Consider the following 22,273-nt stretch of genomic DNA (forward strand, 5'->3'; position numbering starts at 1 on the left):
TTGCCTTTTAAAAATCCAGTTTACCAGCATCCATAATGTAAGGAAGACAAGTTCCCAGATACACCAACAAACTCAAATCCAGCTTGATTTCAGATTACACATCTGAAGCACCACCACAATTTATAGCAATTTTATCTTAACTCCTTTTCCTGATTATTATTATTATTTTATTTTTTGCAGCCAGTGTATAGAGGGCCATTCTGCTTGTTATGGAGCTATTATTGGCACTCAAAAGAAACAACAGTGTGTGCCTGCTTGCTTGTGTGAACAAAGGTTTCAGAAAGCCATCTCTTGGCCCTCTCTATAAGGGGCAGGCTAACAGATAAGGAGTGATGTCTCCCACCTGACCATAAATACAAAGTCTCTATACAAGACCTTGTAGTCGCCATCCAAGACTGTTTTGGGCATCACTTGGAAACGCAGCTCAATAACGACATTTCTTGAGGAAACTGGTGAAAGTTCAGATACTAGCTCTAAAATGCTCTTTTTTTAAGAGTGTGTACCAAGGGGGAAATTTTGTGTTTCTAATTAGTTGTAGGTCCCTTCTGGGTTCTGTCCAGAAGATCCAATCCCTTAGTTGTCATCTAGTCAAAAAGCTATTTCCTAGCCTTTGCAACAAATTATTTATTGGCAGTTATAAAATATTACAAAGGCTATTTTCTAAAGTAACAGCATGCATTATATGAGCTCCATTAAGTAAAAAAAACTTGAAGGCTTCTGAACACTTGCTTGTTGTAGAAATATGCTCTGTGGACCATTATTCTCTGCAGAGAGTAATCAAGTTAGCAACTGAAAGAAATTTAAAGGGAACAAATAGTAATCATTAATTGTTAAACAGGAACTTTAGCACACTATCCACATGATATCCAAGCAGTAAGGTTTAAGTAGTGGGATTTTTAAGGAATACTTGCATCTGCCTCTGCCTGCAGCTCTCCTGGTATATGTGCAGCAGTTGGAGGTGGGCTCCCTTGCAGCTTTCTAGTCCAATCTGTCCCCTTTTGTTGCTTTCAACAGATCTGAGGAGCAGACGCAACATTAGACCTGTGCCTCTATTGCTGATGCATGGAACTTCTTTGCAGATTTGTTGTTTGATCCACAAAGAAACTGTGCTGATAAATTTTACTCCCAGCTCTCATTTTTGGCAGGATTAAAAAGGAAAACAAAGCATGACTTCAATTAAACGGAGCACAGCTTTAATTAAACAATTAATCCAATATAATGTATGTGAAGCTTTTATGTGAAGTGCACTTAATAGAAGCACTGTTTCTTTTTATTAAATGGGACATCCAGGTGCCTGTGGCTTGGCTGCTAGGCTCTGTGTAAAATGTCTATTATGGAATTTCTAGAAGATAGATGGGTCAAGTAGACTTCCTGCCTACTCTGATGAACTCAGAAGGGGAACAATTCTTGTATTTATGCTGGTACTAAAGGGTTAAGAGGTAACAAGTCGCTCTAATCACTGAGCAGCTGGAAGTCATTAAGCATCCAGGAATGTGAGTTAGTTTGTATAAATAGTCAGTTCACCCGTGTGTTATCTCTTTATCTCTCTCCCCCGTGTTTGCTTATATGAGTTAAGTTTAGAGTAAAGTTTTCTTTATGCCGGAGATAAAAGCATGTGTGCTTTATCGCCAGGGTTTTTCTTTTGTAAATAAAGTTTTTTTTTCCTGAGTTCCAAAGTGCTTGCTCCAGGATTCATCATTGAAAGGTACTGACTCTCCTGCCTTCTTCAACCGCTGCACGAAATTCTCTGCTGAGATAAGATTTATGGCGTTGGAAGTGCACTGGACGTTTACTTAACATTAAACTAATTAAAGTTTAATGGACAATTTATGTAGCCTTTTTTTAAAAAACCTGACAACTTAATTATTGTGATTCTCTTTCATTGGCGGCTTTAAAGTTGAAACTAGATAACAACTACTACATCCTACCTTTCCTCCAGTAAGTTCAAGGTGGAGTACCTGGTTCTTTCCCTTCTCAGTTTGTCCTCACAACAACCTTGTGAGGCAGGTTTAAGTTGAGAGGCAGTGACTGAGTAGGGATTGTGCAACATTACATGGAGGTCCTTTCCAGCTCTGCAACTGTCTGTTTAAAACAGAGGTGCCTTAGGTGTGGACATCCATATATTGTTGGACCCCAATTCCTGTCAGCTTCACCTATCTGAAGTAATCATTCAGTGCAAATGATAAATGGATTTTAATAGGCTAGCCAACAGATCTGGAAAAATGCAAATAGGCCTTCTGTTTGTAGCCACCTGCCAAACGTGAGTTGACTTGGCTTCCTGAGATGGCTCTCAGATGTTGATTGGAGTGCAATAGGGATTACTTACAGACAGTCCTTGAGGTATTCTGGTCCAAAACGCTTGTCAGTTTTTTGGTCAAAGAAAATGTGGCTATATAGGTATCAAAGCTGTGGCTGACACACTGTTGGTATGGTAAGTAAATATAAACGAAATGTACGGAGAACCCATGGATTGGTAAACTGAACTCTTTCAGTTGCATCTTAAAAAATAGTTCAGTAGCACCTTAGAGACCAACTAAGTTTGTTCTGGGTATAAGCTTTTGTGTGCATGCACACTTCTTGGTATCTGAGGAAGTGTGGATGCACACGAAAGCTTATACCCAGAACAAACTTAGTTGGTCTCTAAGGTGCTACTGGATTATTTTTTAATTTTTTATTTATTTCGACTGCGTCAGACCAACATGGCTACCTACCTGAATCTAGTTGCATCTTAGTTTCTCCAAACACAAAGCCATATGTTTTTGGTGCAGTCTGTTACTACAGTACAGATAATAGTAATTGTGATTCAGAAACATTTCTGCTGGCGGACAGTGGCAGACGTAGATCATCTGGGCTTCCAATAAACAGGGTTGTATCCAGTTCAGCCTCTGGGGCAATAGAGGAGTCTGCTTTATTTGATCAGAAAGCGGGTGAGGTGATTTTTTTTTTGTAAATTCCTACTTCCTCCTGCATCTGCTATGCTGTTCCAAGGGGCCTCCAGGGCAGGCACTGGGGACTGCAGAGGGCAGTACAAGCAGCCATGAGGTATGTCCACAGTTAAAGGTAGGTTTCCTCTTCCGTCTCTCTCTCATCTTTCTGTTAGGCTGTAAGTTCCTTGGGGCTGGGATCTGTTTTCTGCTCATTATTCTGTTCATTGCCATCAACATTGATGGGACTATATTAAAAGTAGGTTCCTTAACTTCTAGTCTGGGGAAATCTAAGCCCCCTTTTAAAAGCTGCGCTTTCCTGTTCATTCTGCATAACTACACCAAAGGCAGAACTGCTGATTGACAGCTTAGTTGTTTAAAGCAGCTTTTTTCCAACCTGGTGCCCTCCAGATATTTCAAACTATAGCTTCCAGCATTGGCTATACTGGCAGAAGCTGTTGTGAATTGTAGCCCCAAACATCTGGAGGGCACCCAGGTTGGCAAAGGCTTAAAATCTAACTGGTATTAGAAATTGAGTTGGTTCATCTCACTCTGCAGATTTGTGACTTGGCTTTTGTGAAAGTGATATGATTTGCCTGTGATCTTTCTACCATATATAAAGTGGAGGGAGTTGGGGCTTCCGACCCAGTGAAAAAAACCCCTATCAGCATGTGTTAATTTGATTTAAAAAAACAGCAACACCAAAAACTTCTTTTGCTTCTAGGAAGCCTGCAGTTTAGGTGAAGAAAACATACTAAAACTTAGAGAATATTCATTGGTTTTGTGGTTAAATTTTGTTTACTTATATGTCTTCTCACACTCAAAAGGGCCTCCGGGGCCTGCTGCAACCTTCAAGTGACAATAAAACAAATTATAAAACCAGAGATAATTTCACATCAGCCAACAAATCAAATCCACTGCTGGCTGTAACCGCAGCAAGTAGCAAAAAACTCCCTGGAGTTGGGGAAAGGTGTTAGGAGTAAGCTGTGATTACTGTAAGAAGTTTCTTCAGAAGATGCAGACAGGAGAGGAAAATGTAAGAAACCTTTATCTGTGTACACTATAAAAATATGAAACTGTTTCCTTGCCCATGTAATTGGCACTCCGTTCTTCCAAGGTTCCGAACAGGCCCCAGCAGTTCTTGCTCTCCTCATTAGGTTCTCCCAGTTATGTGACTGAAGCTGTCTTCAAGGAAGAGTTTGATGTGCATGGTATCCCAGATGTTTTAGGGTTCTTGGTAGGTTAAAAGTGTGAGCTCGCACTGATGATTAAGATGAGAAATTGGAACTCGTATTAAAGATCAGAGTAAACTAGCAGGAACTTTTGGTAAAATGAGGTCAAACCTGAGCTTACAAAGCCAATAATGGACTTTGAAAGTTTTGTGCGCTTTGGAGCTGAAGGGTGGGGTGGCAAATATGTCAAGGGTGTTTATTTTCTGTGAAGAGGTGGTATGGTAGGTAAAGGCTAATAAGGAAGCAACAACTGTTCATTTGTATGAGTAGCACAGTGCCGGGAACGCTTCATACTTCACAGAGTAAAAGTTCAAGTGGTAGTACTTTTGCTACATAATTTTGAAGTGTCTTAAGCATCTGTTTCATAGCATGTACACATCTGGGGAGTCAACCAAGGCCGTTCCTTGCCATGTGCATAGGTGCATGTAGCTGTTTCAATGTGTCCACCATGTGTAGATCATGAATGATCTTCAATAAATTACTACAACCCCGTAAGTCAGAATTCAAATTGCTGAAATGAATTGGGTCCCTGCTGCACCTGTAAGCACTCATTGATCAGTGTAAAAATCCACTCTTTTTGCAATCAAGATGGCTGGTTTAAAATGTGTTTAAAGAGTAATTTACTGCCTTAACAAACTGGAGTATGAATGCTGAGCAACCTTTTGTACGTTCCTTTGTAGAATCCAGGGATGATTTCACACTTAATTGGTTTTTTTTTTAGTGTGTGAATACTTCATAATACATAGCATTTAGATATTAGCCAGCTCTTAAGTTGCTTGAAGCGTCTTAAAAGCAAAGTGCTGCCCATTTAATTATCCTGTGTAGGGTAGTCAGCACGTGTTTCTGGCAGGATTCCTATGTCTTTAATGACTGTGACAAGCGGGTATCCAACAACAGAATCTTGCTGGAGTCACCTGCTTAATTTCTGTTTGGATTGCTGCCGTTAAGGGGCGTAGGAGCTCCTTCTGGGAAAAAGATTTGATAGCCCAAACCCTTAAGTGCTGTTCTCCTTGTCACTTCCTCCAAGATTCTGTGTTGCTTTCTCAAGTGTTGCAGACAGGTTAGTCACCAGGTGGGTAATTTCCGAGGATCAGTAAATGCAACAACCTGCCACATCTCTCTGTACTATATTTGCACTCATCCCTTATCACACAGACAAGTGTACAGGCTTTCACAAACCACAGGCAGGCCTTCCTGTGCTCCCACTGTTGTTGCCACTGCCATCCTGGGGTGGAGGGAAGGAAGAAAGCCAGCAGCTCAGGCCTGCAGCGCGAGCAAGCAGACCAGTGAAATGGGCAGGTGGGCAGCCCAGGCAAGGCTTCCTACACGCTCTCTGTCATTGCTACCACAATATGGGTGTGTGTAGAGGAAACAGGTCAGCGGCCCAGGCAGGTAAACTTGGCAGAGTTGGCCACCCAGGCAGGCCTTGCTGAGCTCCCTCTGTTACCATCTGCAAAGGCGGCGGGGCAGGAGAAAGAAGAGGCCCTCTCCCTGCTGCTGCTGGAAGGAAATCTGCAAATGAAGCAGAAGTAGGGAGATAGGGGGAAGTTTCTTTGGCGTTTTTTGACAATCTTGTGGGTGGGGGTTGAGCCAGTTGTGAGGGGTTGGGTGTGGGAGAGGTGTAAAATGGGAGAGTTGGCATATAAGTCCTGCTTCTGATTTGGGAAATGTTTTTGGTCTTTGTGCTACTAGCTTCATGCTCCCTTTCTCCTGGGTTGACCGCCAAAAAAGGCACGCTTGACTCTTCCACTGCCTCCATGCCAAGCTCCTTTTCTCTTTTTTTCTCAGGCATGGACCTCATCCTGTTGCCTTGTGGTCTTGGTGCAGAGGGAGCGTCCATCAAATTTCCACAATCTGTATCTATCTGTAGACTGATCTAGCAGTACGATGTGGAGAAAGTTGATAGAGAAGTTTTCCTCCCCTTCATAAAAATAGAACTAGATGTTGAATGTTGGAAGTGCCAGGGCACACAAAAGGAAGTATATCTTCATGCAGGGCATAGTTAAACTACATGCTGTCACAAATCTTGTGGTGGTCACCATCTTTAAGGCTCCTGGTCATGGTGGCTGTGTATAATCTAACGTGTCAGAGGTGATGTGCTTCTGAATACTGTTTGTCGGGAAGCACAAGGGGAGAAAGTGCTGTTGTGATCCTGACCTGGTTGTTGACTTCCCGTAGGTCTGAGTGGCCCCTTTGAGAATAGGATGCTGGAGTAGATAGGTCTTTGGTCTGATCCAGCAGAACTCTTCTTATTCTTATATCACCTAGATCTTATCCTGATTTGTTACTTGCTCCAAGTATTTTAGATTATCTTTTAAAATGCATTTTATTATTACGGAACAGAAACACGGAACATTTCCTGGAGTTGCTTTCTATATCTCTTAGCCCCTGCCCTTGTTGCTGGCTTTTGAATTGGGAAGGCAGCAAAATAAACTGAAATTTCAAGAAGATCCAGCTTGCTTATTTTCTCATATGCTGCTGTGGGTCACTGTAGAGGTTCATGTACAATTAGCAATGCCTTGACTTGGTGACTCTGTGAGCCTTTCTCTATAACTGTTTGATTCACAGTGCCAACTCAAGCAGAGGGGTCAAGCATAAGGTTTGAGGCCCATACCAGGCTCTATGGATACCCCCAAAGTGGTCCAGGACACCCCTAAAACATTCTGGTCAAATTTTTGGACCAGCTTAAATTGCACTGCAGGCAAGAGCACCCAATAACTGTTAACTGTTATATTTTCTGGTAGCAAACATCTACCAGTTTGATTTTTGTTAGGTTTCTTTGAAAGGGGTCTAATGGAGGTGAGAAATGCTTGTTCCTAGCTTCTTTAGGATGCAGAGGAAGACAAATGTACTGGTATATGATGTTACTTAATTATATTCTCATGATTGTTTTAAACCTGGTGGCTGCAGTAGCAACTTCCCTTCCCTTCCAGTTTTAATGTGTAAAACTGAGCATTGACCCTGAGTACTGAAATCCTTGACCAGAATGATTCGTTTCCTGATCAACCTGTTCTGTTTGTTAGTAGGTTAATCAAGAGGTGATTTCAGACCGAAGACTGTAAAGGGGTCTGTCTACTAAATTACAAAAAAGGGGAAAAAACACTGGACATATTGCTCAAGAGAACCCTATTATGTTTAAATGGAGACAGAAGCTGTCTAAATGACAATGACAAGCTGGCTTGAGTGACTACTGCCTCTTGCTAACTTGTAGCATGCTGTAAACCTTGGTGGACAAGTGAGGGAGTATTACAAATTAGTGCATTTGTAGTTTTGGCAGGAATAGGAGAGTGGTTTGGGCATCCACAGACCAGATCAGGCACGTTCTTCAGCCATGATGCATTTAAGACTATCAGCGCCTGGCCTGTGGAATGTTTTCTGGCAATTCTAGTTAGGAGAACAAACTTGAAGTTTAACCTTATGTTGCCCTATGGTTCAAGTGTGGGATTGTGTTGTGAGCCATTCCACTTGTAACATTTTTGCAAAGGAGTAATGGCTAATAATTGTATTGATCAGGTTAGATAAGATTTACAGGCCAGACCCTTATTGTAGCACGATACAGTGATTGGGTTTTGGCTCTTTCCTGATGAATTTCTTGTACATGGAAGATTGGAAACTACAAATACAGTACGTGGTCTTGTGTGTTCACTATTTATTTAGCAGCTTTTAGCCTTGCTTGATTAGACTTCAAAAGTCATTTCAGTTGACAGAATTTAAAAAAAAGAAAAAGAAAACACAAATCATTAAGAGCAAAGAGGAAAATGCAACCATTGGACATGCCTCTAACCCAAACACCCTCCTAAAAGGATCTTAAACTTTATACTTTTGAAAGCTGATGCAAGAGTTCATTAAATGCATTCCCTAGGAATAGTGTTCCAAAGAGTACCCCTCATCCTACTGCAACAAACAAGGGGACTGTTAAGCATTGCTTTTCCCGTGTCCCCAAGGACATAATAGTGGTGGTATGCCTCTGATAACTTTGGTTCAGGGCTTTAAATATCAAAAATATACTTTGATGTGTGCTTAGAAGCACACTGGCAATGCATGCAATTGTTTGAAAACGGATGTAATATATTGTCAGCAATCTACCCCCATTAAGAGCTTTGCTGTTGTATTTATTTATTACATTTATATTCTACTTCTCTAAGGAGCTCAAAACAATTTACATGGTCCTCCTTTCTTTACCCAGCCCTCCCTGTTATCTTCACAACAACTTGGTCACTAGCCCAAGGTCACTCATCAAGCTTCATGGCTGAATGGGGGTTTGAACTTAGGTTTCTGTAGCCTGGACATTCTAACCATTACACTACACTGTCCATTGCCCAAACATAGTGTGGAGTTTAGCTATAGCTGACACAATAACGTATACTGTAGTTTAACAGTGCTGAACGAAAAGGAAAAAAATGGATGCTTTTTGTGCCATCTGGTGGCCATTTATTTCCTACACTAGTGAAAAGGGTCTACAAAATAATGTTATCCACTGCATCTCTACAAAACTGGGTGTTGTGGCCATGCATACTTCTTTGTACTTCAGCTGGAGAAGATGACCTTGCTGTGGATGGATGCTCCCACACTACCCTGATGGAACAACGTAAGAGAATCCTGTAGAGAAAAACTAAAAGAAGAATTAGTTTTATAAAGACATGAATTCTAAACGTGGAAGCAGTGACATGCAGTGATTTTTTTTGTAGGGGAACACTTTGGGTCAGAAGCAGCAGCTTGTAGGATGGTTGCCGGCAGCGGGGCAGAAGCCTCCTGGGCTTTGAGGAGGAGGTGCCAGGCTTTAATGCTTTAATACTCTAATTTACCAGGAACATTTAGGGGACTAGCCTAGTCCCACTAGTCCACTGCCTGGAAGCTGGTGAGGTTGGGGAGGACAGAGGACCATTATAACTGAAGTATACCTGAAGGAGCGTCTCCACCCCCATTGTTCAGCCCGGACACTGAGGTCCAGCTCCAAGGACCTTCTGGAAGTTTCCTCACTGCAAGTAAGGTTACAGGGAACCAGGCAGAGCGCCTTCTCGGTAGTGGCGCCCACCCTGTGGAACACTCTCTCATCAAAATGTCAAGGGAATAAACAATTCTCTGACGTTTAGAAGACATCTGAAGGCAGCCCTGTTTAGGGAAGTTTTCGGTGTTTGATCTTTTATCGTGTTTTTAATATTCTGTTGGGAGCATCCCAGAGTGGCTGGGGAAACCCAGCCAGACAGACAGGGTATGAATAATAAAGTATTATTATTATAACTGTGTTCAGTCACCTAGTTTTGATTTGTTATACAAACTTGAACAAAGCGAAACAGCCAATCGGGCGCGGGGCAGCAGGCCTGTGTGCTGAGGGTTCTGCTCTGGCCACGCCCTCCCAGTTCTACAGGAGATCACTGGAGATCAGACCAGGCAGGCCCGGGGCCTGATGTGCTCCGCTTGCGTTTCTTAAAAGTATGTGCCAAAGGCAGGCTCCTGGGCCTCGCAAGGGTTTGATCCTTACTCTTGTTCTTTACAGGGTCTGGCTTTAGGTCTTTTAAGCGGGCTGTTTCACTCCACCCCCCTCTCTCTCTGCCCCTTGGAGCCGGTCTCCCAGAGAGCTGGCAAAGCTGTAGTTTGGATTGGGCCTTCTGGGGAGCCGTAGGGGAAGAGAAGCCACACTCCAGACTGGCAAGATGGAGGTCGGAGGTGAGGGGGAGTAATAGGCTGGGTAGCCCGGGGAGAAGAAGAGGCTCTGAGTCTATGATGCCAGCCCTCTTGGGGGTCCAAGGAGGAGGTGTTGTGGTTTTGTCTAGGGACAGGCAGCCCCGGTCTTCACCCCGGGCGGAGGGAGGGGAATGTGACAGGATCGGTGGAGCTGAGAAGTAGATTTCCCACTCTTAATGTGAGGTGGCTTCCGTTTGGGCCCGACTGAGGGACTTTGGAAGGTGAAGAATGGCTTTGATGTACTTAGCTGTACCGTCTGGCTTCTGCAGGCTGATAATTTAAGAAAAGGTAGGCCCTTTGATTATAACATGCTGTTAGGTCTTAACATAATCCCATCTGGTTACCTTTCCCTGTCTTGGCCTCTTGAAGGTTTGCACTGCAGCAGGTCAGAACTGGTAGTAATTCAGGTTTACGTTCCTTGAGGGAGAGGATTTTTATTTCTGTTGGGACAGTTTGTACAAGGCCCTAAAAATCTGTGGTTACTGTGGGACTGAGTTCTTTAGAGTGGAGCGTGGCAAGTGGCTAACAGAGGGAATGTCCACACTTTGGATTCCTATGTTGAATTATTAAGAGAGAGCATTATTTGTTAGGGCTGGTTGATGGTCCCAGAGCTTATTGATTAAATTATGATTGTACATAAATGTTCTGATTGAAACCCAAACTTCATATTGAGATGCTACAAAGAGGTAGGTGTGTTATAGTTAAAATGCTGTTGAGAGGGATGCCTTTTCTAAGAATTGGGGGGAACTGGAGAAGTTCAGTGTTTCTTACGTTAAGCATAGAATACTTTGCTAATTCTCCATATAGGGAAAGTAGTACTCTGGTGCTATGCAGAAGTAGGCTGTGAAGTTTGAGCTCTCTTCCAATGATGTGTGTAATGTAGAACTAGGCTTTTCTAGAATGGAAAATAATGTTAGTGGTGTCTTTGGCAGACTGGAATGGGAATCTTGGGAAGGCATGAAGGTTATATAAATGAAGGAATAGATCGTTTAAGATGCAAGCAGTGAAAATAGGGAAAGTGCTGTTACTCTTGAAAAACGAATCCATTTTATCTTCTAGTGACTTTTGTTTAGGATGTGTGCAAAGAAAAAACAAAGCAAACAAAATTATATAAAGGTGGAATACTTCTGGAAAGTCAGACTTTCATAAGTTTTTTTCTTTTTGTTATACATCTTAATCTCAACTCCTTTGCTATGGTTGTGCAGTGTGGAGATTTATTTATTTTTTAATGGCCAGGAGAGAACCCAAAAGATCACACAAGCAAAATTCTTGATTTTGTTCAGCATCAGGGCCATACTGAAAATCTTTAACTGGGGTCACCAGTCAGTCATACTTGTATTGTTTGTAGCAGATGATCATTACATGGAAGAGTCACCAGCTAACTGAATTTTGCTTTTACAGGCTTAACTGCAGTAGAGTATATGTGACCCACTCATGTAACTTTCCATGTGATGTACTTGTTTGCTTTCAGAAGCAGACTCATCGGGGTTCACTTCAAATGAATGGGTACCTTGTGATGCAGCTGTATTGCTTGGCTTGGTGTGCATTCAGCTTCCAACAGCCAACGTATGAATAGAGTGCTGAGTGGAAGGCTTTATGCACCCTTCAGTGCTTACTCTTTATTCTTTTTAACATAGGTTGAGAGGTAACAGGTTGAGAAGCATTACTTAATTCCAACTGTGCTGCTTCCAGTTCGTGATCTGATCCACCATCTGCAAAGTACTTCAGATGAATGGAAAAGTTCAAGGGACACTTGGCCACAGAAAAGAGTTTTGAGAGAGAGATGTGGCCCAGCACCATTCCCTGTGGTCCAGCCACCAGAGGGGGGTGTTGCACATGGTTTCTAAAGACGGTATAATGCTGATTGGTTTGCCAGTTTCAGAATGTATGATTCGAGCATTCCCAGAGGACTCCCAAGGAGAAGAGCATCTCTTGTTACCAATTAATGAGAAGAACCATGGGGTGTGTATGTCACTTGTAATTGTTGGCAAAGTGTACCGTTTGTGCTCTGTGCTCTTTGTTCAGTTATTACTTGGTTTGGGAAAGAGAAAATGGTTGATGATACCTTTTGCAGATAAGATTATCTGTTTCTGCATTAATCACAAAAGACACGAGCATAAGAGATGCGGGTAATCTCAGAAGTTGCCTCAGTGTGCTAGAATGTGTGGAAGTGCTAATGTTGGAGTTGTAATAAGTGTTACTATGCCAGAAAATAGTCATGTTGTCGGAGAGCTCCTTTTGCAAAGCTCTTAGCACATACATGTGCCTCTTGAGAGCAAACCTGTGGCTTTAGAGCTACGGTATATGGTGAGAGAGGGTGTGAAGTACATATAAGGGAATAAGGTTTCAGAAAGTGGAACACTCATTAGCAATGCATTATGTGTAGCGAGGTGCTAAAATATCGCAAACAGTCAGATCCTAACAATGTGTACTTTGGAAGTAAGCCTGCTTGATGCAATGAGAAATCCTTAACATGTAGACAAATCTTCCAGTTTACATCTAGATAAACTTTACAAAGCCATGTAAGGTTGAGGCTGCAAAGAAGGATCACTTTCAAATCCCAACTGATTGTTGCAAGAGCTATATTGGTATCTTCATTCTCTCCTTTGCAATCCTGTTCACAGAGCAAGGAGCCACTTTGAGAGAGGAATGGATTTCAGCTGATCAGCCAGCAAACATAATGGCCATGTCTTTTCTTGCTCTTCTTCATACCTAAAGCACTATCTATAGGAAGTGGGGGGGGGGGGACATATGTGTGTGTATACACATTGTGAAAACAATATACATCCAGGCCCCATTACATGTAGATGTGTGAGTACCTAAGGTAAAAGGTAAAGGTAAAGGTACCCCTGCCCGTACGGGCCAGTCGTGTCCGACTCTAGGGTTGTGCGCCCATCTCACTTAAGAGGCCGGGGGCCAGCGCTGTCCGGAGACACTTCCGGGTCACGTGGCCAGCGTGACGAAGCTGCTCTGGCGAGCCAGCACCAGCGCAGCACACGGAAACGCCGTTTACCTTTCTGCTATAAAGCGGTACCTATTTATCTACTTGCACTTAGGCATGCTTTTGAACTGCTAGGTGGGCAGGAGCTGGGACCAAAAGACGGGAGCTCACCCCGCCGCGGGGATTCGAACCGCCGACCATGCGATCGGCAAGCCCTAGGCACTGAGGTTTTACCCTCAGCGTCACCCGGTGTGAGTACCTAAGGTGCAGCTTATTCTGACTTGTACTTATTGTGTAGAAGTCACCATATTGCACTGAGCCGTACTGTTTTGTTACACAAAGCCTTTAGGTCAAGTTGATTTCTGGTCTACCAGCTTTTGTTGGACTCCCATCTGCTGCAGTCAGCATGACCCGTGGTCGGCTAAGATGGGAGTTGTAGTCCTGCTTTAGACTGGTATGCTGGGTTCAGCATTTTGGAACAGGGGACAGTCAGAAGGATGGACAGCATTGGTGAATTTAGCTGCTGGTTGACAATACTACTATTTTATGCTTTATACCTGCCAGGTGTATTGAGAATGAAACCAACTTGTCCAGCCTGGCTGTGGAAAATGTGCGTGAGAATGTGTGATATCCTCATTGTGGGGTTCAGATTTGTGGAAGAAAAAAATGATGTTGCTGTGAAGTTTTGCCTTTTTTTGTGGGGAAGCTGTGTAATGGGATCACCACCCTTTGTGATCTCCTATCAGGATAGTTGTAGTTCAATATTGCTCTGTACCTTGTTTTGGATGAGTCTGAGAGGCCCTTATTTTTCACAGAATACCTCTTGATTACATTGCTGTCAGCAAACGGAGGAGGGGGGGAATTAAAATTCTGACATTTATTTTAAAAAAAAAGCTGTTTGGAGACTTCACACAGACAAAGCCCTAGCTTTCCTGAGTAGCTTGGGCTTACTGGCAAGCTTGCATTAACTATGCAAACCCTGATATCATGTTACATTAGCGGGTATGGAACTCTGTAAGTGTGGTGCTCCAATTCTAAAGTGTTGCTCTTTGGCTTGATGGTATATCTCTTGATGTCTCATTCTAAACATTGATACGCTGATGCTGCAAACATCAGGATAAAACTCTGCCAATAGTTTCTAAACAATATTTTCCAGTGAGCATAACTCATTATTTGGTAGTGGTTTGGAATTTTGAATTCAGAAGCCATTTTTAAAACATTATTGCAATGCTTTATTGCATTTGTTTTAAAAACAAAGACTATTCACCAATTCTCCTTCCTTTCTCTCATTAAAGTTTTCAGGTGTGATTTAAGACTTGTTTATGAAAATACATAAGACAGAAAAAATGCAGACAAACATAACTGGAGGATTTTACGGTGAAAACTGTGGCTCTTGGCAGCAAACTTGTTAAAGTGCTGGGAATGGATAATGAACTAAAGGGACATAGCTGACTTTCACATTTTAGTTAAGTATAATAATGTGCACAGCATGTATAAGCATGTTTCCGCTCTTGCCATTTCTGCAACCTCCATTGGTAACCACTTATATTTTGTGCTTGCCAATTAATGGAGGACTCCATCTACTAGTATTTTATAAATAATAACAAATGTGCAGAAGCCCGCCCTCTAAAAGCACTAATTGTTGCATATCTCACTCTATCTGGTGAGTGGTACAACTCCCACATCAAAATTTAGGTGGTCAGTGCTACCTAATTGATTTACAGTGGTGCCTCGCAAGACGAAATTAATCTGTTCCGTGAGTCTCTTCGTCTTGCGGTTTTTTCGTCTTGCGAAGCACGGCTATTAGCGGCTTGGCGGCTATTAACGGCTTAGCGGCTTTAAGAAAAAGGAAACAAACTCGCAAGAACTCGCAAGACGTTTAGTCTTGCGAAGCAAGCCCATAGGGAAATTCGTCTTGCGGAACGACTCAAAAAACGCAAAACCCTTTCGTCTAGCGAGTTTTTCGTCTTGCGAGGCATTCGTCTTGCGGGGCACCACTGTACATCAGTTTACACCACCAGCAATTACTGAAATGTAGGGAAAGGAATGGCCAGTAGTTAACCACAGTCTGTTAGCAGAAATTAAAAGATTCAGCTTCCCCAACCATCTTTGTTTTAACTAATTCTGATGCAGGTCATTATCTGATTTTTATTTGCTACCTATTGCTCTTTACTGTGGCTTTAATGCATGACTTTTGCACATTGTGAGCCCTCTTATGAATCATTCTGTTTAAGACGCAGTGTTAAATATGTCAAATTAAATAATATTGCCTGGCATGTTTTAACTGAGAAGCATTCCTCAGTGTTTCGTTTGTAGCTTCTGTGTCGGAGCTTCATGTTTCTAACCACTTTCATTCTTAGTGAGGTATTCCAGGCTGCTTGGAATGGCAGGGAGTCGTATCGTACCAGATGATTCTTTCAGCCAATTAGGGTGACCCAAGTTCCCAGGGAGTCAGCTTAACCGATTATACACTCCCAATATCTGACATATGAAATTGGGTTCATTGTAAGGTAGCAAAGAACAGAAAGAGCTCTGTCAAAAGAATCTGCTGGCAGAGTGTGCCAAGAAAGAAAAGTCTGAAATATCCTCAAGTCCCAAATACTCACTTTCCTTTCTGAAAAGGGGGGGGTGGGAGGGCTTCTGTATCTTACTCGCAAGTTCTGAGATCCAGTTCTAAAGAGTGTTGTGACAGTCCAATAGGTGCAGTTGGAAGAGGATGCCACTAAGTACATTCTGGTATTGAGTTTACATAATGAGAAAATTGGTTCCATTACCTATCAGTTTGGTACATTTGAAAGATATACAGTGATGAGGTGATATATTCAGACTTCAAAAGAAAGATGTGTTCCATTTCTAAGAAACAAAGCTGATGGTAGCACAGTTTGATTTTGCTTGTTCCCAAGGTGCATTGCTCCAAGACAAGTTGACCCCCTGTTCAGAGTCTATGAAGTAGTATCCTGAATTTTGCTTGCCAGTGGCCACCTCTGAGCAACTGAAGACTTGTCCATGTGTAATCTGGAAGCATTTCTTCCACTGCAAATGGCAGGTGTGGAACTCCCAATCCAGATAAGGATTGCAGCAGCAGTAAGAGGTTAAAGCTCCCTGTTCTCCTGCCAATTCATACTGAATCCCTGTGCCTACTAAGTTCCTTTTTTAAAAAGACCATTAATGCAATTGCTAACTGTGTGAAAGGCGTCTTGTACAGCCCTAATTTTAATGGCACATCTATCTGTACCAGCATCTAAATGTTCTCTTTGGGCTTCAAAATGTGTGTAATTAAGAAGGCATTAATTGTCCTTTAGTTGGTAGTTTATGTTACGCTACAATAGCTCTGCCAAATTGGGGGGAGGCAGGGGTTGACCCCCAAGTAGTTAATGATATAAGAAGAGCCCTGCTGGATCCAATCAAAAGCTGATATGATTTAGCATCTTGTTTCCCACCATGGCCAACCAGATATTGGGAGGAGGTTGGATATGTGCACTCCAGCAACTGGTATACAGAGGTGTGCCACCTCTGATCCTGGAGGTAGGATACAGCACCTTTCTCCCCTTCGCACAATTGACAAAAACTGATGAGAACTTTGATGTAGCAGTATTATGGGTACAGAATTTACTTGTACAGACCACTTGCTGTCATCCTAAACTGTCCATTCACTTAGCCTTTCCAGTTACAGTATTTTTCCGTCTATAAGACACCCCCATGTATAAGACGCCCCCTATTTTGGGGGACTCAGATTTAATAAAATGGGGGGAGATGTATCTTGTGTACAGTATAAGACGCCCCCTAATTTTTGACATTATTTTTTAGGGGGGAAAACCTAGTCTTATACATGGAAAAATACAGTAGGTCTTCTTCATCTGGTTGCATATCTGCTTGTAGTGTTGAAGGGTAACCCTGCTAAGTCAGAGGCATGGAAATTGCTGAGGAGGGCAGAGCACCTCAAGGACTCTTCCACCTGTCCTCTTGGTGTGCCGTTCCATGTCTTACACAACCATTGCTTTCTGCCGCTGTGGCTGGTTGCATTTATTCCAGCATGCTCATTAAAAAATATTTTAAGCTTTTGTGCTGAACCCGTCAGAGATTTGCCTGCTGGGATGACAAAAAAAAATAATCACCTGATCTAATGAAGCCTCACCTGCACAATGTTTAACCCTTTCTGTGTCTTCAAAGGTGAGAACCTGTTTGTTTTTTAATGCCACAAATTAAGATTCCTAACTTCTTGAGAGCTTGGAAACCTGGCAACTTGTCTGCAGTTAGTAGGTCTACCCTGCTCTAAGTACTTGGTTTCTACTACTGCCTACAAGTCAGTCTAGGAAGGAAATTTTTTGCTCTACTTCTGCTACATATCACATTGATGTATTTGATTTGGATTGATTCAGCTGAATTGTTGTACTGTGAAGAAGAGTCTCATTATTTCCTTTGTTTTTCTGCTAGAAATGTGTTAACATGCACCCAATGGATTTGCAGTATGAACAGTAGTTGTTGTGAACTTTTGTCTTTTCTGTAAGTCGGGTCTAGAATAATTGTTTGGATTTACAGAAATGGCATGCTTAATACTCAGTTTGAAGCATTTTCCAGCCATGTGAGATGTTGTTCTTCCTGGGTGCATCATTCGTCTACCTAGTTCAGTAAGCTGTCTTTGGCAGTAGTCAAATCTGACTGCTCTCAGAGGAAGTGACTATGTTCTTGCTTTGTGATCTGAATGATGATAAAGTGTTGGCCTGCAGAGAGGCTTTCTGAACTTTATGAAATGCAGATCCTCTTTGCATTCTTAGTTAATAGTTCAGAGTTTCAGTTCTTAAGCTGGTGCATCTCAGCAGTTTCAGCAAAGAGAATGGACAATGGTGGAGGGTAGTTTCCTCATGGACAACCTTTGTGTGCATGTTTTGCTGAACATTAGTGCAGAAGATGCAAAGTTGGTAGCCTGTTCCTTTAAGGACTTTGTACAAAGCTGGCACCATGCCCAGCCTCTTCTCTTCTTCTTCCCACTTCAAGGCTGTTCCTTTGGGGCTTTTCCTGAAACAATACCGCAAGCTACCCTGCCACTCTGCTTGCTCTGCTTGCCCTGCAGACAGTCTCTGAATCAAGAGCCAGCTCTGCTTTGAGGGACAATGGAGAGTTGCAGCACAGGCAGAATGAACTATGCAGCCTGAGTCTGGATCTGTGCTGAAGGCGTAGAGAACAAGGCTGTCGTCTGGAAACAGCGATATGGAAACTGAACCCCGTAGTCCTCAGAGTATGTGGGAAGGCGACTCCGAATTCAGCTTCCAGTTTTGGACCCAGCTTTTTCTGTGGATGCACTTGGTTGGCCGGTTGGTCACTTACGTCCTGCGTAGCTTTGGGGGGCTAAAGCAATAACTCCTTCCTGTCCCTTATGACTTGGTTGTTCTTTGGAGGTCCACTGTGACATCTAATATTTTTAGAGCTCTTTGGCAAGCAGTCCTATGAGGAAGAGACATCGCCCTGTATTTTTTCTTCTTTCCTTTTCCTTACCTCCATTCTTCTCTGTTCTGGATGGCCTTGCCTAAGAAAGGCTTCTTAACCTTGAGAGAAGGACAAAGTTTTAGAAGCAAGATTTCTGGTTTCTCTTCCCATGTTTATCCACACACTCTGGACTGTGCAGTAATCTTTTGCTTCATTCAGAGAATATGAGCTTTTGGGGGCTGCTTAGCAATAGAATCCAGAAGTTATGAGGACTGCCATTCTGCAAATGAATGTTCACCCTTGGAATGTTGTATTAGTGCTTAGAAAGAGTGATTTCTATCTCCAGAACATGGAGCATCCAAGGGGATATGGGCTTGAATGAGATCCTACTTTGAGTTTTGGGGGGCCACACCTTGTCATATTCCATCTACAGCATCAGAGGTTTGCTTTGGTGTGCTCTAGTTTCATCAAGTTATCTGAACATCTTGGTCCCTTCCAACTCTACAATTCTATGATTCTATCTCAGTCTCCCTCTCTCCTTCAATTGTTTCTTCTTTCTGTTAAAGAATCACCTCGTTTTGGAAGATAATAGGGCTCCCCTACCTGACAATTTCCTTATTTGCCCTACCTTCAGCCCTGAGGGCAAAAGAGATTCGGAGAATTTGTGAGCTATTTTAAGCCTCATTGCATAGTCCTTGCTACTGCTGATCTGGCAGGCCTTCCTCCCTCTGTATTAATCAAATCTGCCTGCTGTTCACCCTCTGATCAGCTGTGTAAGTGACCAGGCTCCCTGTATTTCTTTCTAAACAGAGAGAATATGGAATGAACTGTCTTGGAGCTTTTCTGAGCCTTAGCGTGGGGGCTTGGGAAAACCTGATATGGATGGCTGCCCCAGACTTGTTGCTGAACTGACATGAATGCTATAGTCCAGGGAGGTGGGTTTGATGGAAGTCGAGAGCAGTCGGCTCAAGCCAAATGCCTGTGTGAATCAGTTGGAGGGGAATGTTAAGAGCTCTGCTGAATCTGGGACTGTGTCTGTTCTCCAGTTGCTGCCTTTACCCCTCTCTTCCTGTGGCGGGACAGGAAAAGCAGTGCCGCTGCCTCTACCTGTTGGCAAATAGCAATGACTGAAGAGAGTGCCCTCCTGGATCCTGATTGAGCTGCTTGGCTGTGTTTGCTCCGAGAGCAGAGCTGGGGCAGAGGAAAAGAACCGGTGATAAAATAAAAGAGAAACATGAGCCATGGAGCTGAGGTGAACTCTCAAAACTCCAGCAAGGACAAAGGGTGTAAGATGTCGGCGCTACAGAAACTGGAGAGTCTGGCAGGGCGGATCTTTTACTGGGGGCCACGGAGTGATGCTGGGGCACCGAACGTTGGGGAGGCAGCCTATGAATCTGAGCACACGGCAGCCTGGAATGAGCAGAGTGAGTTGACAAGGGAGCACGGTTTCCAGGGGTGCCAGAATCGGTGGGTTCCCCCGAGGCTCTGCTCCAGAACTGCTGCTGTTCTGTGCCTCTTGGTGCATGCATATGCTTGTGGTTAAGTGTGTAACTGGAATCTGAAATAGGGCTCTGATATTTTTCAGAGAAGCCCGCAAGTGGCTATAGCCTTAGCTCTGACAGCCATTCTGGCTATGACTGTTGACTACCTCTTTCCTCAGGCTAAGCTAAAGTTTAGGGTGCTCAACTTTAATGAGGCCACAGCTGCTTGGTGTGTGGCTTTGATTTTGGCCTTAGAGAAGCCCCATCGGTTCTCAAAAGCCCACTGCAACTTCTTACTATTTGTTATCATCTTTACAAGCTCTAACTCTACAAGTGTCTATTGCACAGCGTAGAGGTGGGGAGCCTGTAACTCTCCCAAAGTCGTTGGGCTTCTGCTTCTATCAACCCTGGCCCAAATAGCCAATAGGAAGGGATGATGTGAGTTGTAGCCTAGTAACATTGGCGGGGCACAAGTTCCCCATCCCTGACCTAGAGAAAGGCTAGCTGGAGCGTTCCTGGATGTTCTCCCACATTTTGGGGGAAGAATTGCAACTTTTTGGGAAGTTGTTGGCAAATGTCATTATTAAGAAGCAAATTCTCTTTGCCTGTGTGTGTTTCAAAACTTTCTTCCCATTTTGACAGTTTTTCCTCCGGCCTCTCCAACTGATGTTGTCACTTTAGCTGTTTTGGTTAAAATGTGTGGTCAGAGTTGTTGACATAGGGAATTTCAGTCTGAGGTTGACAGAGTTGTGAGTGAAAGTCATGGGCTGATGATTGTTGCTTTTTCCTCTTTGCTGCCACTACCAGTCAGGATTGTAGCTTTTGTTGTTGACTTGATGTGATGTCATATTCTATTTCTGTCACTGGCTGTATCTTAATTCATGGTGTTGTCTACCTCTAGGGTGATGGGTCGTAAATAGATGGTAGGTCTTCTATTGTTCTGTCTGGACCACACATTACTCCTTCATCTAAGGCAAAAGGGAGTGAATGCAGTCTTTTCTTGGATCCTCAAGTATGTTTAAACAAAACTGTCACAATGTTTTGGCAATGCTGCTTAGTCTAAAATAGAAGCTTGTAGAACATCTGATGCCAGATTCTTCTTTGGCCCCTTTAATCTTTTGGCATTGACACCTCCTCCATGCTGCATCTGAGTGTGTTGCACATGAAGGAGAGTGTTCAAAACCACCAGCAGCACATTTTGGAACTATTTAGCATATACAATACACATGTAGATTCTGTTCAACATTTACATGAAACTGCTGACAGAGGTCATTTGTAGATTTTGGCTGTGGAGTCATCAGTATGCAGATGACAGCCACCTGTCTCTCATTTTCATTTGTTCCTGTAAGATAGTTGAAAGGCTGAATCGCTGTCTGATATCTGTGATGGACTGGATAGGGTGCAATGAGGGGAAACATAATTCAGACAGAAGAGGTACTGTTGGTAGTTGGACCATGTGATATGAGATTGTTTTTGCAGCCTGTTATGAGTGGAAAGTGTGAAAGTGCAGGTACTTAGTTTGGGGATGCTCCTTGATCTGGGTCCTGTTTCTGCAGGTGGTGAGGGGTGCCTTTTCCCGGTATCACCAGGTGCAACAGCTACCATCCTCCCTGACACAGGGGAATCTTGCCACAGTCATTCATCCTCCTCTAGTGACCTTCAGATGACAGTGCTGTAACTGTTTATGTGGGGCTGCCTTTCAAAAGTGTTTGGAAACCTCAATTAGTTGCTGCTAGAATGCAAGGCACTTTGAATCTGTAATGAATGTATATGAATGCTGATTCTACATGATTTTCACTAGCTGCTGATTAGTTTTCATGTTCAGTTGCCTTGAACCCTCTTGTGAGGAACCCCAGGCTTTTGCCAGAGTTCGGCCTGCTCCAGAGAGGGTGCTCACCACACAACACCCTGCCTCTTCTTAGCCAGGCAGATAATAAATCAGAACTCCAGCTAACACTGCACAACTCTCTGGGTTCCTGAAGACCAGAAGGTCACTGCAGGGCCGGTCCCTTTGCATCAGCCAATCCACCCAATCTAACACACAGCAAGGCCATTACCTGTAATGCGCATCTGCCATCAGCTCTGTCTTCTTTTGGTTTTTTATTTATTTCAAGATCAGAGCACTTGGGAAATGTGAAGTGCTTCCGATCTCCTCCGATGTTTCCAAAATTGACAAGCCAATTGGAGCAGCTCATTTCAACAGTATAATGTAAGACAGTAGGGGGTCATTTTGTTGCTGCCATTGGCAAGGATTTCTAATCCTTAGTTTTTTAATAATCTACTATAAATCCCTTGGGGATCTGTTAGTAGAGTATCTTCAGCCCACCCCTGGCCTAGAGCATAAAAATACAGGGTAACGTCATGAATGATTGGTGGCTATTTAGCTTCCTGCATAGTTTCATTTGAATTAACTAATTAAGCAACTGCAGTAGGATTAGATTTCTCTGGATCTCTCAGTGATCCCTGTATTTCATGTTTATTAAATCCTCATAAAGAAAGCATGCTAGTTAAATCAGGGTGGGTTTTGTCTACCCTGCTAAGCACTGAAAAATTTGTTTCTGTTTTTCAGAGATGTCCTTTCAAACA

At 43.0% G+C, this 22,273-nt stretch overlaps 1 protein-coding gene and 1 long non-coding RNA gene across 5 annotated transcripts in view; one reads left to right on the plus strand and one right to left on the minus strand.

Moving 5' to 3' along the window:
• PRKACA (protein kinase cAMP-activated catalytic subunit alpha) overlaps positions 1 to 22,273 on the plus strand; it is a 59,499-nt gene that overhangs the window by 3,462 nt on the left and 33,764 nt on the right. The window contains exon 1 of one of the 4 annotated variants that reach the window (XM_080997033.1): positions 9,494 to 9,589. The exons of 1 other annotated variant lie outside the window; for it this stretch is intronic. In XM_080997033.1, coding sequence (XP_080853159.1) covers position 9,589 — 1 coding nt within the window. In that variant the 5' untranslated portion in view covers positions 9,494 to 9,588. Of the gene's footprint in view, positions 1 to 9,493; positions 9,590 to 9,795; positions 9,824 to 19,381; positions 19,631 to 22,273 lie in introns of those variants that run through there. 2 more of the 4 variants (XM_080997031.1, XM_080997029.1) reach the window with 2 other exon arrangements.
• Positions 5,801 to 9,733, minus strand: LOC308472321. The gene is made up of 3 exons (XR_013983429.1): positions 9,639 to 9,733; positions 7,054 to 8,768; positions 5,801 to 6,631 (listed from the first exon to the last, which is right to left on the minus strand). It is a non-coding gene; the product is annotated as an uncharacterized lncRNA (long non-coding RNA).

Source organism: Podarcis pityusensis (genome assembly GCF_964106645.2).
Source record: "Podarcis pityusensis genome assembly, chromosome: 2".
NCBI classification, from domain to species: Eukaryota; Metazoa; Chordata; class Lepidosauria; order Squamata; family Lacertidae; genus Podarcis; species Podarcis pityusensis.